Source organism: Chanodichthys erythropterus, chromosome 15, assembly GCF_024489055.1.
Source record: "Chanodichthys erythropterus isolate Z2021 chromosome 15, ASM2448905v1, whole genome shotgun sequence".
NCBI lineage: Eukaryota > Metazoa > Chordata > Actinopteri > Cypriniformes > Xenocyprididae > Chanodichthys > Chanodichthys erythropterus.
Window position 1 is genome coordinate 1,645,651 of NC_090235.1, and position 18,322 is coordinate 1,663,972.

Consider the following 18,322-nt stretch of genomic DNA (forward strand, 5'->3'; position numbering starts at 1 on the left):
TGCAAATATTGGGGTCATACATATTAATGATCCCGACTGTTACGTAACAGTCGGTGTTATGTTGAGATCCGAGTGTTTTCCGGAAGTCTTTTAAACAAATGAGATTTACATGGAGGAGGAAACAATGGAGTTTGAAACTCAATGTATGTCTTTTCCATGTACTGAACTCTTGTTATTCAACTATGCCGAGGAAAATTCAAATTCTGATTCTAGGGGACCTTTAATACACATTTTGACCCAAAATCTTGATCTAGTCAGATCACATCAGTGTATACACCAATCAGGCATAACATTATGACCTCTGACAGGTGAGGTGAATGACACTGATCTCTTCATCATGGCAACTGTTAGTGGGTGGGATATATTAGGCAGCAAGTGAACATTTTGTCCTCAAAGTTGATGTGTTATGGCAGGATTCTACATGTTGAATCGGTGTCGGAGCTCGTCAGTCCGTCGGGCCATCTGATCATTCTGATTGGCAGTTCAGCTACTGCCACCTGCTGGTACAGAAAGGCATTTCATCTTACGTTGGCGCAGAACGGATGTGCTACTTGGCCGTCAGCTGTCGAGCATTGGTTTGGTGTGTCAGGGCAACTTTGGACCCAGGCGCTGCCGACGTGAGCCAACCCCGCAGTCTGCTTTCGTCTCCACTAGCATCGGCTTGGTGTGTTCCTGCCTTTAGAAGCAGGAAAAATGGGCAAAAAAACCCTGCAGCTCTTGTAGGGTGTTCCCGGTCTGCAGTGGTCAGTATCTATCAAAAGTTGTCCAAGGAAGGAACAGTGGTGAACCGGCGACAGGTTCATGGGCGGCCAAGGCTCAATGATGCACGTGAGGAACGAAGGCTGGCCCGTGTGGTCCGATCCAACAGACGAGCTACTGTAGCTCAAATTGCTCAAGAAGTTAATGCTGGTTCTGATAGAAAGGAGTCAGAAAACACAATGCATCGCAGTTTGTTGCGTATGGGGCTGCATAGACACAGACCAGTCAGGGTGCCCATGCTGACACCTGTCCACCAACGAAAGTGCCAACAGTGGGCACATGAGCATAAGAACTGGACCACGGAGCAATGGAAGAAGGTGGCTTGGTCTGATGAATCACATTTTCTTTTACATCACGTGGATGCCCGGAGCATGTACAATGCTTACCTGGGGAACACATGGCACCAGAATGCACTATGGGAAGAAGGCAAGCAGGCTTTGGGCAATGTTCTGCTGGGAAAGGTCCTGCCAACTTTGTAAACCTAAGCCATGCTGCCATGTTTTTTAGAGAGAAGAGGCTTTCTCCTGGCAACCCTTCCAAACATGCCATACTTCTCCTGTCTTTTTCTAATTGTACTGTCTTGAACTTTATCATTTAACATGTTAACTGAGGCCTGAAGAGTCTGAGGTTTAGTTCTTTGGATGTCTCCAATTTCTCTGAGCATTACACTTTCTGATCCTGAATTTGCTGGGACGTCCACTCATGGTAAGATTTGTGTCTGTTTTGAATGTCTTCCACTTGTGAATAATCTTCCTCGCTGTAGAATGATGATGGACTTCTCAGATTGATGGCAGCAACAATTGCTTCTCTAAGATCACTGCAGATGTCTTTCCTCCTTGACATTGTGTTAACACCAAAGACTATAGAATAACACAAGACGTGTCACTCCTATTGTTTTGAATGGGAGAAAGTGTAACGCGCAAAATGGCGGAATAAGTCCCGCCTTCTAAAGCAAAGAGCCAATCGCTACTGGTAAAGTCATCGCGTCACTTCAGCGGCCGTTAGAATACATATATGTCTATGGTTAGAATCACCGGTTTCTATAGAAACAGTCAGACGCACGCCTCCTAAGAGACGCGCATTTAGGTCTGCGCATGCGCATTAGTTTGATCCAGCCTGAAAAAAATATAGTTTTTTTTTGTCATGATTCGAGCGTTTAGAAACTGAATTTATGAGTCGGTTGTTGTTAGATTTCTTTGGTGATTTCAAATATCAAATTTAATCGTAAGGTTGACGAACAGTTTTGGAGAATCTGATGTTTCCCAATCCAAAGAGATAGGAGCTGCATGATGCCCAGGATGCCCGAGAGGCGTTTCAAAGATGGCCGCCGAGTGAAATGACTTGTCTTAAAGGGACTTTGGTTAACACGCATCTGAAGGCTCCAGACGCTCAAACTGCAGAACTTCAGCTTTTATAGAGGTGATCACACTTGCTGGTGATCAGTTAATCAAAGACATTTGATTAGCAGTGCCTGACCATTTAATCTCTTTAATTCTTATGTTAACAGTAAGGGTGTCCTAAGTTTGTCACCCATGGATTTTCCAGTTTGGCTTTAATTTTGGTAAATAAATAATGACAAAGTGTGATATGTTAATCTGAGGTTTTATTTTCCAAATTTTAAAACCTGCCAAGGACCATATGATTTTTTTTATTATGCCCTGATACAGAAACCCATGGAATTCAATAGGGTGTCCTAACTTTTTCACATAACTATGTATAGCCACATACTTTGAATAAAATAAGGGTTATGTTGACTCTAAAGGTGTGTGCTAGCCTAATGCTAACATTATGTTTGTAATGGCATCAAATCATTGATATTGTGTGTGCTGTTCATATGCATTGCCAATGCCACTGGGGTCCAGTCTCTGGTAGCCTTCGGCCAGTGAGCTGAACCCAGTCAGTCCTCCCATAGCCGCATAAGGAACAGCTCTGCCAACTGGATGACCCCGTGTCATGCGCTCTTCCCTGGTTTCAACCACCGTCACATGGGCATATCCAGGCTGACCACATCCACAAGTGAATGGACTTCGATAACCAGTACACTGAGTGCCTGCATGTGTAAACAGATAAGTTTAAGACAAATGGAGACTCATTTTATGTTTTATTAAATGCTTATTTGTAACATGATGTATTATGTAAGCTTTCATTTAATAATATGGGATGGAATAGTGCAAAACTCACATTTCTTGCACAGGTGCCCTGTAACTTCAGTGTGTTCACTGGTTGTGTGTTTGCACTGGCAGCGTACTGGTTTAGAGCTGTTGATATGAACGTATTCATAGGACACACAATGACAACCGTTGACCCTACAGGGCAGGAGTATAGGCCTTTCCTTTGGCAACTCCTCAAAGTCCGTGCTGTGTTGTTTATACCTGAGAATGAAATAAAAACATACACAGAATAATCTGTTTCTGCATGTGTGTGTACATGTATATGACTGGTGAGCCATACCTGTGTGTACAGAAGCAAGGTGTCTCTGGTCCAACGAGTATGCAGTCTATCTGTCCCGGGATGCCAAAACTGACATAAAGGCGGTTCCGTATTCTTCTTGGCACCACTGTCTCTTTGTATTTCTTGTACTCATCCTCTGAAAACATCCTCCCTTTATCATCTTCCCCAACAATCCTTTGCAAAATATGACATTCAATGATAGAGAATTACAAGATCACCTTTTCAAACTGAGAAGCTTATTACGTGAAATACAAAGAGTTCACCAGAACACGAAACAAACAGAAAATGAAAAGATCAAAATAAAGTAAATTTTTATCAGAACATTTCTAACAATCCCACCTTCTGTATTCTAAGTAGGCCTCCACTGCATTGGTTGCATGTTTGTCGATATGCATCTTTTCCATTGTTGTTTTGTCTGTTGATATAAACTATAGTCTCGCACTGCAACACTGACAACTGACAGCTTGTTTGGAAGACTTTTCTTGGCGTCTGTGTTTCTAGGCAACGACGAAACAACAGTGACCAGTTTTTCTTACGTAGTCTAAACCAGTTTAAAAAAAGAGTAAACAATATGCGAATGTAAAAATGTAATCAGTAATAAATTAATCAGCCTACACTCGTAACCATTTTATTGTGTCTCGAATACATTTGTATAAATGGACTACATTTCCCATGCTCCCTATGACATTTTACGTGAGTGCGTGATGAGATACGAGATCGGTTCCTTCAAAAAGTTCTTTTCAAGAAAACGATTCAGTGATTCTTTTACGTTATGACGTAGTTGAGTTATCGCATCGCATGGTCCTGGTGTGGCATATTTTATATAACCTATAAATCATTCCAATAAAGCATACAACTGTCTATACTGCCTTTTCAGTTTATTAATAAAGGTGTTATTGTAATGTCATGTTCATAAAACATGAAGTAATTTACCACCTAAATATGATTTTAATAACATATCATGTTTTACGATCAAGTCGTAAAAACTCATATTTTTATTCTAACGTTTTATGTCTGCTCTAACTTTTCTGTCCATCAGTCACACACGCACATTAAATGACTCGAGAACCGCTCGAATGATTTCTGTTCATTTCGTGTACGAATCGTTCAGTCCAATGTGAAAGAATCGTTCAGACGATATTGCGAACCGATTCACTGGAAGGATTCGATTCATAAGAACAATTCATTCACAAACCGGACATCGCTGGTGCGTAAAGTGACGTCGTACGCAATAGGTCGTGTTGTCACCGCAGGGAAATACAGAATATTTTTCTATATTTGTTCCTAGTTTCGCCACATCAGGCGGCTCCGAATGATGAGCTGACATTTATTTTAAGGTGGTTTAGCAATAAAATAGTTCGCTTCTTACTTTATACAGAGACGCCTGCTTTGAAGTTCTGCTGCAGTTTGAATCATGTTTTAATATTACAGATTTTTTAAGACTGCCATGCAAACGTGCTAGGAAGATGTCAACAATTTGGAGTCAACGAATCTCTCACCTTGACTGAAGTATTTAAGGTAATTTCTACACGAGCTATGTTACTGTAGTGGTTTCATCAGGCTGTTCCAGCTGTTTAATGTCTTTCACACCCGGCCTTGTCTTAAAGCGTGTGTGTGTGTGTGTGTGTGTGTGTGTGTGTGTGTGTGTGTGAGATAGTAATACAGTCTATTGCTTATCAGTCTGCAGACCGTGAAAGCCGAGTGAAAATGATAAAACAAGCACGTGTCGATGTTTGATAGTCCAGCCAGAATGCTAAACGGTGTTTGATTTGCTTTATGCTGCTTGCCCAATGTCAGTAGTTCCATTTTTTCTGTTAATGCTATTATTTTCTCAAAGAAAATATCATTCTAGCTTTATGATAACATCAACAGCTAAACTGGGTTAATAAATAACTTTCTGACATTGCTTAACCTATAATCATCATCTTTTCAGTAAGGCATAAAATGTCTGACCTCAGTGCTTTAACCCAGTTTTATGCTGTAATTCCTATCTTAAATTTCATGTGACTATGCTTTGGCAGCTCTGCAAACGAAAACAATAGCTTGACAGGGTGGAGCACACAGTGTAAATGCCGTTTACTTGATACATTCTTTTTTATGAAAGACACAAGCTTGAACATTTCATATTGACCATATTAATCAATGTGCAAAACACTACATTTATATTTTGCCAATATTGTGCTGCTGTTTTTGTGGTGTAGAGAATTAAAAGTGGTCATATTTCTCCCTCCTGCATTATTAATTCATTTAAAGCATCGTCTCAGTGAGTGATTTGTGACTGGATGGAGAATAGTACTGTGACCGTAATGAAAGAGAGTGATGACAAGGTTCCTATTCAGTTTGGATGGAAATGTAATTTATTCATGCAAACTGAAATCTGAGGCTTTGCAAAATAAGTGCACATTCATAAAATCTGTTATTATTTAAGGACAAGTAGCATTTAATATGATTAATCCACATATTTTTGTTTGTTTTTGTGTGTGTGGTATTTTACAGATATTCCTGGCACCTGAACCCCATTGATGAATATAAACCAATCCACCTGCTACACACACACACACACACACACACACACACACACACACACACACACACACACACACACACACAATCCATCCATCTTCCACCCTGTTAATTTCCTAGGCAGAAAAAATGACCAAACAATTGCATGAGATCAGTGAACTTATTACCCAGTCTTCTCCCCATTCCTAACTTTTACCTCCACTTCACTTTTTCACGACTGAATTATTCCCAGCCCTGAACCTGACAGCCTCTTTTAAACCTGTCCCCACCCCATCCCCATAACCCAGGTCACATCAGACCTGCAGCATTGCCATGCTGGGCTGTGTTCTGCGTAGGAGCATGTCTCACAAACTGAGTATGTTTCTGGTGCTCTTCGGCCTGGCCTGGTGTCTGCTGCTGCTTCACTACACTGTCACACAACCACGCCGGGAGAGCAGCGCAGAGCTTCGCCAACAGATCCTTGAGCTCAGCCATCGCTATGTCAAAGTCCTTAGCGAGGAGAACCAGAACCCTTCAAGGCCCCATGGCACTTCCATGGCTGGATATGGTAAGTACATAGTGTATAGTGTTAAAAAGCATTGTAAATGTCTTTCCCACTATAGTCTAAATCATTTTTTTGAAGTAATACAATAATTTTGTGATAAACAGACCAAAATTGATGTTTGTGGCAAATGTTATTGGTTCCTGTGTGTCTTTTAACCAAACAAAGTTTGAAGTTTTGCAGTTTTAACTTGTTACTTGAGTGACAATTACATTACAGTAAGGTTTATTTAATGTACATTTGTTAAAATAGCTATCATGAACTTAAATTATTATAGTATTTATTAATATATGCACAGCAAAATCCCCAGTTAAACCAACTCTGCTCAGATTACATATGGTCCTGCTCTATATAGTGTTAAAGTAAGACTGAAGCAGAGTTCAAGTTAATGAGATAATTAAGTGATTAATTAAGTTATGATTAGTGATGAACACCTGCTGTTAACAAGCAGAATCATTGAAGAAACATAATAACAACAAATGACTTCCAGCCGCAGCCTTAGATGTAATCAACTGAAGATAAAAGACATTAAACAACTCTCATTAACTTTAACTCTGCTTCAGTGTTATTTTAACTCTATATAGAGAGGGACCATATGTACTCTGAGCAGGGCTGATTTAACTTTGGGGATTTTGCTGTGTGTTAATGTTAATATATTTTTTTCATGTTAATATATACAGCTTAAAAATGTTAAATACATATATTAAAAAAAAATATCTTATTAAGAGCTGTAAAAACAATGCTTGTTAGTTCATGATATCTACACTGTGTTCCAAATTATTATACAAGTGACGTATCAGTAAGATTTCAGTACAATAAACATTCAGATTTTAGATTTTCTAAGAAAGTGTTTGTTTGTTTATTTATCCATATCTTTTTAGATAACTGGTATCAATCTCAGACAAGTTTGTTGAGTACTTTGCCAGGCATACTTAGGTAAATAGAAACCCTACTTAAAGAGGTTGTTCCACATTATTAAGCAAGTCACAGTTCTCATGCAATATGGAGAGGAAGAAAGATCTTTCTGAAGATGAAAAGCATGAAATGGTGCAATGTTGTGCAAACGGCATGAAAACAACTAATATTGTGTGAAAAGTGAATAGAGATTATGGAACTATCATAAGATTTGTGAGTGATTTAGAGTAGAGCAAAACTCGGTCAGATAAAGGCTTATTAAGGAAAGTTTCTGTCAAACAGCTGTAAAAAGCCAGTGTTGAGCAGCAGGTATTTGAAACTGCTGGTGTCTCTGGAGTCTCAAGAAGCTCTCCATGCAGGCTGGCAGTTATGTTTAAAGTTGCATTTCAGCCACCCCTAACCAAACCTCACAAAGATAAACATTTACAGTGGGTGTAGAAATACATTTTCAAACAGTTTTATTGCTTTGGTGTTTTTTGCAGCAGGGGATAGTGCATAGTGCATCCTTCTTTTTATACCAAAGCTGAAAATGGCCAGTTATAAACTCCACATATCTTGCAGAAGTCATTTCGACAACCCTAAAGGGACCTTCCATCTCACTTCCCAATATTCCAGCCCAAATCATCACCTGTCAGCTCCCTGCTGACATCACAGTCTTGTTGAAACGTGGTGGCCATTCACCAACCATCCAGGAATCCATCCATCTAGACCATCCATTGAAGTATGGCATTCCTCAGTGAATAAAACTATTTAAAAATTTCTACACCCAATGTAAATGTTTCTCTTTGTGAGGTTTGTTTAGAGGTGGTTGAAATGCAACTTTACGCAAAACTGCCAGCCTGCAATTTTTTTCACAGAAACTTTCCTTAAAAGTTCTGCTGTGCTCTAAGTCACTCACAAATCTTAAGATAGTTTGATCATTTACATTAACTTTTCACACACTATTAGTTGTTTTCATGCCTTTTACGTAACATTGCACTATTTCATGCTTTTCATCTTCAGAAAGATCTTTCTTCCTCCCCATATTGCATGAGAACTGTGACTTGCTTAATGATGTGGAACAACCTCTTTAAGTAGGGTTTCCATTTACATAAGTAGACCTGGCAAACTGTTTTGTCTGAGATTGATAACAATTATCTAAAAAGATATGGAGAAATAAAACAAACAATCATTTTCTTCTGAAAAACTAAAATTCTCCTGATATGTCACTTGCATAATAATTTGGAACACAGTGTAATGCATTAACTAATATTATCAAGTTAACCTTATTGTAAAGTGTTTTCTTTTATGGTTTCCATTACAATAATTTCTCATTTCATTTGTTAACATTAGTTAATGTGTTAACTAATGTGTCGTAAACTAACGATAAGCAATATATTTATTTATTTATTTATTAATCTTTGTTAATGTTAGTTAATATAAATACAATTAGGTCACCATGCATTAATGTTAACAAATACAGCTTTTTATTTAAAAAATGTTGAAATTAACATTAATATTAATAAATTCTGTAGAAATATTGTGTTAGTTCAAGTTAACTAATGTAGTTTCAACTTTATTGAATCCTTATTGAAAAGTGTTAATGTAAATTAATTACAGAATTACATATTATCTTTTATAAAATATGAACATTATTCAAATTCTTTTATTTATTAATTATTTATTTTTTGCTTGTGAGGCTTATGTGAAAGAACAGCCTGCTTAGCATTCTGGATGGGTGTGTCAGAAAGAGGTTTAGAAATTGCATAATACTAATCCTTCATTATCTCTTTTTGAAGCTGACTTGAAGAGGACAATTGCTGTGCTGTTAGATGATATTCTCAACCGTTTGGTGAAGCTGGAGGGGAAAGTGGAGGCTGCTGTGAACGCTTCCGTGCACAACATCTCCCATCCTGCTGGTGGTGCCGGCACTCTCCTTGCTGCCAAAGTTACTGTTTCCAGGCCCACCAAACAAAATATGCCTGGCCCCCGGCCAGACAGGCGTAGTAACCCTCTACACTTCCTGCCACAGTCACCTGACAGGCCACATAAGCCAAAATCTTTAAAATAACAAACTGTGGCCATGGACATCTGTGTCACTACAGCAAAGACTGTTCAGAGATTTTATATATATATATAATATGACTAAAGCAGCTTTTAGACATTTTTTTTTAGTTGTGCAAATGAGCTTCAGCTTGATTGTTTTGTCTTTTATTCATGGATCAGAAATATATTTTATAACTTATGTGCAATATGGAATATAAGACCTGAGAGAATGATAGGATGAAGTTTTTAACAGAAGAAGATGATTTTTGATATGCATATGAGTGTTTCATAATGTATTTGCAAAAGACTCCATGTACAGCATCATCTCCACAGCTAGCTACTGGTGTGTAGTGCACTTAAATGGATTCCTGAGCAAAGGCGCCTTTTAATTGTTAGGATTACATGCGTTTCTACGCATTAACTATTAACTGTGGAGAAAATGAGCTGATCCAAAGAATATTCCCTGTGAATAGTTGATTGATGTTCTATTGCAGGCTGATTCGGTTGGGATTTACCTCAGTTGCTGAAACTCAGCAAAAAACTGAATGCAGCTTTCAGAATGAACTGTATCCCAGATACCACAACTCAATCCATGCAATAAAAGATGTACCAGACTTCATTTGTGTCAGTCTATGCAAGAGTTAAAAACAGATTTGTGCCATTAACGTGATCAAATGAAATTGGAAATTTCTACAAAGTCCTTTAAAGGATTAGTTCACTTTCAAATTAAAATTTCCTGATAATTTACTCACCCCCATGTCATCCAAGATGTTCATGTCTTTCTTTCTTCAGTTGAAAAGAAATTAAGGTTTTTGATGAAAACATTCCAGGATTTTTCTCCATATAGTGGGCTTCAATGGAGCCCAAACGGTTGAAGGTCAAAATTACAGTTTACAGCGAAACCAGATGAGAAATAAGGGTCTTATCTAGAGAAACCATCACTCATTTTCTTAAATAAAACTTTTATACATTTTATCCAATAATGCTCATCTTGAACTAGCTCTCTTCTTCTTCTCTATTTGTATTCCAGCAGTGTAGACACTGCTAAGTTTATTACTGCCCTCCACAGGTCAAAGTCTGAACTAAATTGTAATATATTATGCTAGTGCAAGTATATAACAATTAGTTCAAACTTTGACCTGAGCAGGGCAGTAATACACTTAGCAGTGTCTACACTGTCGGAATTCTAATAGAGAAGAAGAAGAGAGCTAGTTCTAGATGAGCATTTATTGTTAAAACTTATATAATTTTATTTTTTTTTTAGAAAATGAGCGATGGTTTCTCTAGATAAGACACTTATTCCTCGTCTGGGATTGTGTAGAACATTTTGAAGCTGCAATGAAACTGTAATTTTGACTTTCAACTGTTTGGAGTCCATTGAAGTCCACTATATGGAGAAAAATCCTGGAATGCTTTCATCAAAAACCTTAATTTCTTTTTGACTGAAGAAAGAAAGATGACATCTTGGATGACATGGGGGTGGGTAAATTATAAGGAAATTTTAATTTGAAAGTGAACTAATCCTTTAAATAATACAATGATTTGTGTACTATGTCATTACAATATTATTTATTTTGGATATGTCGATTTATAATCTTCCATCCGTCTCCAAACGTTGAGGAGGATGTGACGTATAAGTTGAGTCGCCTCCCATAGTTCCCCTCGCGCTTCGGCTGGTCAGCCATTTTCTGCAGTTAGTTACATTGAGAGCGGAAGTCTTCGAGGAAGAATATCTTCATTTTCATTCTGCTTTTGTCAATCATTAATATTTTTAAAATGAGTGATGTAGAGGAGCCACAATTCGAGGGGAGGGTAAGCATTATTGTTGTGTAAACCGTTCTGCAGTTTACTTTCAAATATTCTTTCTTTCTTTTTGCAGTAATGCTCGATTAGTGAACAGCTAGCAGCCCCTTTTGTTTATTTACAACTTAACTGAGCAGATAGATCAGCTATACATACTTATCGGTTAATAATTCGCAAAACATTTAATAGTTAGTCACTTTAGAGTTTATAAGTCCATTACAATGTTGAATATCAAATAAATGTAATTACGCTATAAGGCAAGGATTTTACCTGCATATATTTATAACCATGACCTTTTGGTCGTGTTTTAACTGCTGATCCTACAATAGTACAGTTATTGAAGTAGATATTGATTAGAAAATTACTTTACAAGTGTTTTAATATGTTACTACATGAAATTCAAGTAATACCACATTGACACAATAGTAGCCTGTATCCTTTTGGTTTCTCTTTCCAACGTTTCTGATCTTTCCTTATCTTATGTCTCTTACATCATATGATTATATAACCAAACCAACATCTGTATTTCAAAAGGAGTGGTGAATAGTTCAATTAATTTTCCCTAAATTTCCCATGATCTTAATTGCTCTGAATGTTCTTTTTTCATTAAGGTTATTGGTCGTGAAGGATTTGAAGAGTTAAGGCCAAGAATGTGGAAGAATATTCAAGATAAAAGAAGGCTTTTACAGAGAAAATGTTTACAGAGCAGACGGTTAAGTGGGAAGGGGAAAAAAGAACGGAAGATCGGTCAGATAGAAGCACGGTCGCGTTATGTGTCTAAAGCAGAAAAAAGAAAAGAGGTTTCAGATTGGGGTGAAGAAATGAAAAGGAGAGGAAAAATGAAAACTGAACAAATGAAGACCGAAGAATAAAATGCCTGAGAGAAAGGAATAGCCTATACTGAAAACAGAAGAATGAATGAGTCCGTAGGTTAAGTAAATGCAAAATTTGTGTTCCAAGTGTCTTTCTAATCTCTCTTTAATGATCATTTGCATGTTTGTAGCTTTACTATGGTGATTCGGCTAAAGAAAAAGCATCACAAGGACCTGTGATGACTTTGTAGCCTTTGTAAATGTATCAATAATGTTGTTAGCATTTTTTTATTCCATGATATAATTTAAGTAATTCTAACACTTTCCTCCACAGCTGTAATAAAGTGTATGTTTGGATTTCTGCAATTATGAATGTGGTGTGAGTGTGTAAGTTAGCTTGCTTTGTGAATTTTTGTCTTGTAAATGTTGTAACATATTGCTGTGACATTAGGAATCCCGCTCGCCATCCAAATCGGAGCGGGGCAGTCCTGCCCAACCCAAGACGGAGAGCAGGTCTGGCACTCCCAGCCCTTCCCGAGCATCCAAACGCTCTGATTCAAGATCCCGGTCCCGCTCCAAGTCCAGGTTAGTCCGTGCATTAGCTGAATGCCATGAAGCCATGGCTTCATGTCTGTTTATGGTGCTATTGCTCACTCTTCTGTTTTGGCCCTTTTCAGGTCCCGCTCTCGTCGGCATTCAAATCGCCGATACAGCCGTTCTCGGTCTCACTCCCACCGGAAAAAGTCTCGCTCTCGCTCCTACAGCCCTGAGTACCGACGTAGACGGAGCCAGAGCACATCGCCCATGTCTAACCGCCGCAGACACACTGGCAGCAGGGTGAGTATCATAGTTTGGGGTCAAAGTTCAATGGAGCCACAACTACATCTATTGCAGTTACTGTTAAAAATATAGTTCACTCAAAAATGAAATTGTCATTATTGATTCACCGTCATATCATTGCAAACCCATGTGCTGTTGTTTATTTATTTTATTTTTTTCTTAAGGACATTTTATCCCAAGTCATTAAATAAATAACAGCATACAGTAGTGGTTCTCAACCACGGAGCCGGGGGCCTCGGCAAACTTCTAGGGTGGCCGTAGAATGACAATAAAAGTATTTAAATTAATAAATTATTAATATATTCAAATAAAACTAATATATAAATTCAAATGCTGAAAAAACTCAAAATCAGGAAGTAAACTTCAATCATATTCTATGGGTAATTAATTTAATGCATCAACATACTCCCAGTTACTGATTAAAAAAGAAGGAAAAAAAGCAGCTGTCATAATTGTAGCTTAAAAATACTGTAAATATTTTAGCCTATAAGTAGAGTTGTCAAAATTACTGTCTTCGGTACCACGTCGGTACTGAAATTTTAAAAAATGTGACGCTTTGAGCACTGTTGAGCGGATTCGTAAACACCTCTGATTTGCCATTGTTGTATATGTTTGTGATTGACTTCAATGATCAACACTTAAAAAACATTGTAAATAGTCATCAATGACACTCTTTACCGAACGCTTACACCGTCCGCTGATAGACCCCTGCTTTCAAACGCTCTCGCTTTCAAATTCAAACACTTCCATGTGCATTCAAATGCTCCTGTGCGTTGATCATTGTAGCCAATCATAGATATGTCCAGTGAGTGCGTCAACAATGGCCAATTGGAAGTGTTTATGAATCCGCTCAAAGCATCACATTTTTAAAATTTCAGCACTGATTGGTACCGAAGTATGTACTTTTGAAAACTCTACCTAATAAGGGCCATATTGGTTTGGAAATTCAGGGAATTTCGAGTCAAAAAGTTTGAGAACCACTGGCTTATGGGTTTGTAACAACATGAAGGTGAGTGAATAAGGACAGAATGTTCATATTTGGGTCAACTACAACTGCCTTGAAATCAGTTCAGCTCAGAGTTACGTGGTCCCGTTTTTGTTAATTAAAAGTTTGACAACATTTTTAAAACTTCTCTTTAAAATGCTACGCATTTTGATTTAGCTCAAGACCATGTTATATATTTTTAAAAAGTGATGTGTTTTGAATGCTAGTCTTAAATGTGTGTGTGTTCCTGTTTTGTACAAATTGCATGCATACCCCCATCACAGCCTCACGGGGACGAGCATGACTGTCTTTAATAACCCCTTTCATTCCTTCTTATTACATCAACAGAGCTCACACAGCCATGACTCCAAAAAAGACTCGCACAGTCATGGTGATGCCAGGGTATGTGGACCTTTCTAAATCTTTTAACAATGATCACTAGACCAAACAGGTCTCCATGTTGCCTTTTAAAGGGGTTAAGAGGTCCATGTGGTGACTTTTGCTTTTTAAGAATCGCGTTGTCCTCCTGCAGTGACTGTGAAGGCCCTTCAGATGGCTCATGCAATGACCATGTTCATACTGTAATGCTTTAAGAACTGTTTTGTTGGACGGAAAGCTGTAATGTTTGTTCTTGCATCAAAAATCTCTGTAACAGGGGTTATTAAATACTGTCACACAGTTACCTGGAGAAATTTCAGGAAATTAAGCAGTCATGTTGATTTGCTGTCCCACCAGAGAAAGTAATGAAGTATTTCCTGAAAAAGAGTACATCCATCTCTGTTGGAGGGGTGTAAAAATAAAGTAACCTAGACTGGTTATTGCATACAAAAAGAATGTTGAGCTGCTTTCCATCATGTCCAGTAATTATTATTTAATGTCATTGCATGTGAATATTTTCTGTGGTCTAAAATTTGAAGGTTCACACTAAGAGATAGTAATGATTTGCAGCATGTTTTTTCTTTCTTTTGCTAGTTAATGACTCATAAAAGATGTGATAATGTAAATTTTATATTACATTTTGAAATGAAAGGTTATAGACACAATGTTTTATTGTTTCTGTGTGGTTCAAGTGTATTACACACAGCATTTTAGTCACAGAATCAGTGTTTTATTTGGTGGTATTTACATTTTTGGTGTTCTGAATCTGTTCTAGTGCTCATACCTCTGTCCCTCTTACAGGCCAATCCAGACCCGAACACATGTCTGGGTGTGTTTGGTCTCAGTCTGTACACAACAGAGCGAGACCTGAGAGAGGTCTTCTCACGTTACGGCCCTTTAGCCGGTGTCAACGTTGTCTACGACCAGCGAACAGGACGCTCTCGCGGTTTTGCCTTCGTTTATTTTGAGCGTATCGACGATGCCAAAGAGGTACGTCCCAAACTAGAAACCGCTAAGCGGTTTAGTGATTGACTTAATGGCAGCTTAAGGACAACATTGGATTACCTGTTGTAACCTAGTGAAAACATTGACTTGTAAAGAGATTCCTGTACAAAATCTGGAAATATCAGGACTGTAATAGTCATGATGATTTCAGTATTGCAATCAGGCTTGTTTCAAAATATTCGGCAACATATTGCTTGTCAAGTAAAATTTGCTTGAATGCAATAGTAAGGAGAGTGAATGATTCTTTTGAATGTATTTTTATTTTTTCAATAAATTAGTTTAAATGATTCACAGATCAGTCTGCAGTCTGACTGATTAATTAGTGAATCAGTCTGCAAAACTGCCATAAGATTTATTTAAAAAAAAAAAAAAAAAATCATGGAATTATCAAATAAATGACTGGGAAGCAGGGATATATATTTATAATATATCCTTTTATTTATCAATATAATGATATAATTGTATATTGGGTGATATATTGCATATTGTATACTTCATTGTGTATGCTAATTTCCCCTATTTTTAAATTTTAGATTACCTTTGCCATCATCTAATGCGATTTTAAGTTAAAGGGATAGTTATTTTTCTTCTGCAAAATAAAGATAAAAATATCAAAATAAGATATTTTAAAGAATATTGGTAACCAAACAGTTTTGATGCCGATTGACAAAAAAAACACTTCTCAAAATATCTTTTTAAGTTCCACAAAACGTAAATGATGTTATAATTTCCATTTAAACCATCTCTGAACCTTTAATCTTTCAAAACAAGAAATTTTCATTGATATAGTTTTCAGTGCTGTGGAAGTGTATATCTTGTCTAAAAAGACCACTCGTCCCTCACTATAGGCAATGGAGCGGGCTAATGGTATGGAGCTGGACGGAAGACGCATTAGGGTGGATTATTCCATCACTAAACGTCCACACACACCCACACCAGGCATCTACATGGGTCGGCCCACACAGTGAGTATTTTGCAGGGGGAAAAAAAACAAGAGGCAAGTGGGCTAGTATGGATGGTTTTTAACACTTCTAATATGACTCTTTTAGTAATGGAGGTGGGAGCAGCAGCGGTGGCCGGAGACGAGACTCGTATTATGATCGTGGCTATGACAGATATGACCGTGGCTATGAGGAGTATGACTACAGATACAGGTAACATGAATATAGAGTAGAAGCCAAAAGTGGTGTCCAGAGGGAATATTTGTTATTATTTGTACTACAAGTTCAATTAACCACCAAAATATAAGGAAAATATTTTTTTAATAGTTTAAATATGAGGAAATTAAAAAAACACTAAAATTGGTTAAGGTATTTGTCTGACAAAATTATTTGGTAAAGAAATGCATAGAAAAATAAAGCTCACAGGAAAAAGCATATATTAACTACAGTATAATCAGTTATTAGTAATTTGTTGGTTCACTCTTTTTGCATGTTCATAATTACTTTGTATGACAGCTGTGCCAAAAATAAACGCACAATTTGCGTTCTCAAAAATAAAACAAATTTTGAATAATATTTGAATAAACGGTGAAGGTGTTAACTTTCTTAGGCTGGACATCACTTGTGGCCACTACTGTGTACTGCAGTGTGAACCATTTCTGATCTGTTTCTGATCTGTTCATCTCTTTTCCAGCAGGAGACGCTCTCCGTCACCTTATTACAGCCGGTACAGGTCTCGCTCAAGATCTCGCTCATACAGCCCACGTGAGTGGATTTAAACGCCTTGAGCAATCTAAATTTTCCACATATGCTCAAGTACATGCCTGCTTTATAAGCCACAGCTTCTAGAGTGTATTACGCATGAAATCCTATCATTCACCGGTTAGCTCACAGAATTGTGTACCATGTGATGGATATTTTAATTATAGACTCATGCTAATAGAACTTTTATGTTTTGCAGGACGATACTAAGAAGATCCTGATGACTTCTTCTTGCCTGTTTGCATCAAGCTATACATTTATAAAAACATGAAGTACATTTAAACTCACTGTACTGGAGAGATTTGTTTAATAAATGTCTTAATTTCTAGATTCCCTAGTATGTAAGTTTAAGGTTTGTGGAGAGCATAAATACTGTCATCATAGGTTTTTATGTGCGAGAACTTTTTTGTGTGTAGTGTGCTCGTATGATATGAGTTTTCTTATATACTGGGCATCTTTTAGCGGGTATGTATGCTGTATTAAGAGTGAGTGTGTGACTTGCTGTATGTTTGTATGACAAGCATCATGTACTTGAGAAAGCAGGCTGAGTTTGCCTGTTTATCTGTGACAAAAAACTTTATTTTCAGGATTAATTTGTTGCTTTGTTTCTTTCTCAAGAAATAAAGAGCTCAAAAGAAAATGTGCTTCTTTCTATTTTAACAAGACATGCTTTGATGTGCTTCTTAGTCTTGTGAATGTTCTTCAAAGCTGGGAATACAAGCATTGTTTTTTCAGTAATATACTACACAGAACTTAATGTCATCTTGCCTTAATATTTTTGAGTACTCAATTTTAAGACATCAAAAAATGTGTGAAGAAACATCTAAATTATTATAAAAAAATTAGTTTCAATTAAATAATGTGTGGTTAAATGTGGTTACTCATATTGCAAATGTTTTTTAAATTATTTTTAAACTTAAAACATTAAAATATCCAAATGCTTGTATTTTCATGATATTAATAGGTAAAAAGAACATTGATCGTGTGCATGATTTGTCAGATTGTGTTGTCATAATGCAATAAAATGAAAACCAAACTCTTTTAAATAACTCTTTATTATCACCTGGAAATTTAATACAAATCATACAAAAAAACATTTTTTTACAATACAAAGGTGATGGTAACAATTTCATCTTAAAACAATTCAAGTAAATTCTTTTGCATTTTGTGTAAAAATTGCTTGGTACATCACTACTAATAAACACATCTACTAAATACAATAGTGTATATCAGTATGTGTTCAGTTTTTAATGCAATCTATACAAGTTAATCCCTATAATATTTAACATTCCACTATATAGCTGCTTTTTTCCAACCATATACATAAGTTGCTTAAGCATGGGCCAAATAAATGCAGACCTCACTGATTTTAGTACAAATTTAATGTTAATGTTTATAAATCATATTTTAGTAACACTTTAGCAACTTTCATTGACAAACTTTATTATATAACACATTAACACACATTCAATTTGTTCAAACTGTCATAACACATGTATCATAGAATATTTTTAATAACATAAATTTTGAGTCAAGAGGGTCCGCAGATCTTAAAAGACACATTTGTTGTGAATATGTAAAT

General features: G+C 36.9%; 3 protein-coding genes across 10 annotated transcripts; 2 read left to right on the forward strand and 1 right to left on the reverse strand.

Annotated features, from left to right (window-relative positions):
- Positions 1–2,390: 2,390 nt before the first annotated feature.
- fam221a (family with sequence similarity 221 member A) lies at positions 2,391–5,682 on the reverse strand. Of its 3 annotated transcripts, none has more exons than XM_067411406.1 (5): positions 4,710–5,682; positions 3,550–3,625; positions 3,211–3,384; positions 2,941–3,131; positions 2,391–2,809 (listed from the first exon to the last, which is right to left on the reverse strand). In XM_067411406.1, the coding sequence occupies exons 2-5, from the start codon at positions 3,612–3,614 to the stop codon at positions 2,568–2,570; spliced, it is 672 nt and encodes a 223-aa protein (XP_067267507.1). In that variant the 5' UTR covers positions 3,615–3,625; positions 4,710–5,682; the 3' UTR covers positions 2,391–2,567. The 3 variants fall into 3 exon arrangements, with proteins under 3 accessions (XP_067267507.1, XP_067267508.1, XP_067267510.1); XM_067411407.1 differs by having other exon boundaries at positions 3,550–3,707; positions 4,710–4,728; XM_067411409.1 differs by lacking the exon at positions 3,550–3,625.
- Positions 4,276–9,823, forward strand: ccdc126 (coiled-coil domain containing 126). Of its 4 annotated transcripts, none has more exons than XM_067411413.1 (4): positions 4,276–4,547; positions 4,642–4,728; positions 6,021–6,280; positions 8,968–9,823. In XM_067411413.1, the coding sequence occupies exons 3-4, from the start codon at positions 6,046–6,048 to the stop codon at positions 9,237–9,239; spliced, it is 507 nt and encodes a 168-aa protein (XP_067267514.1). In that variant the 5' UTR covers positions 4,276–4,547; positions 4,642–4,728; positions 6,021–6,045; the 3' UTR covers positions 9,240–9,823. The 4 variants fall into 4 exon arrangements, with proteins under 4 accessions (XP_067267514.1, XP_067267513.1, XP_067267511.1 ...); XM_067411411.1 differs by having other exon boundaries at positions 4,392–4,547; positions 5,707–6,280; XM_067411412.1 differs by having other exon boundaries at positions 4,276–4,728.
- A 1,044-nt stretch (positions 9,824–10,867) lies between these two features.
- Positions 10,868–17,937, forward strand: tra2a (transformer 2 alpha homolog). Of its 3 annotated transcripts, XM_067411170.1 has the most exons (10): positions 10,880–11,026; positions 11,629–11,943; positions 12,281–12,414; positions 12,507–12,666; positions 14,003–14,056; positions 14,834–15,022; positions 15,886–16,001; positions 16,087–16,191; positions 16,673–16,743; positions 16,940–17,937. In XM_067411170.1, exons 2-10 carry the CDS (start codon positions 11,932–11,934, stop codon positions 16,948–16,950), a joined length of 852 nt encoding a protein of 283 aa, XP_067267271.1. In that variant the 5' UTR covers positions 10,880–11,026; positions 11,629–11,931; the 3' UTR covers positions 16,951–17,937. The 3 variants fall into 3 exon arrangements, with proteins under 3 accessions (XP_067267270.1, XP_067267269.1, XP_067267271.1); XM_067411169.1 differs by lacking the exon at positions 11,629–11,943 and having other exon boundaries at positions 10,868–11,026; positions 16,676–16,743; XM_067411168.1 differs by lacking the exon at positions 11,629–11,943 and having other exon boundaries at positions 10,869–11,026.
- Positions 17,938–18,322: the final 385 nt, after the last annotated feature.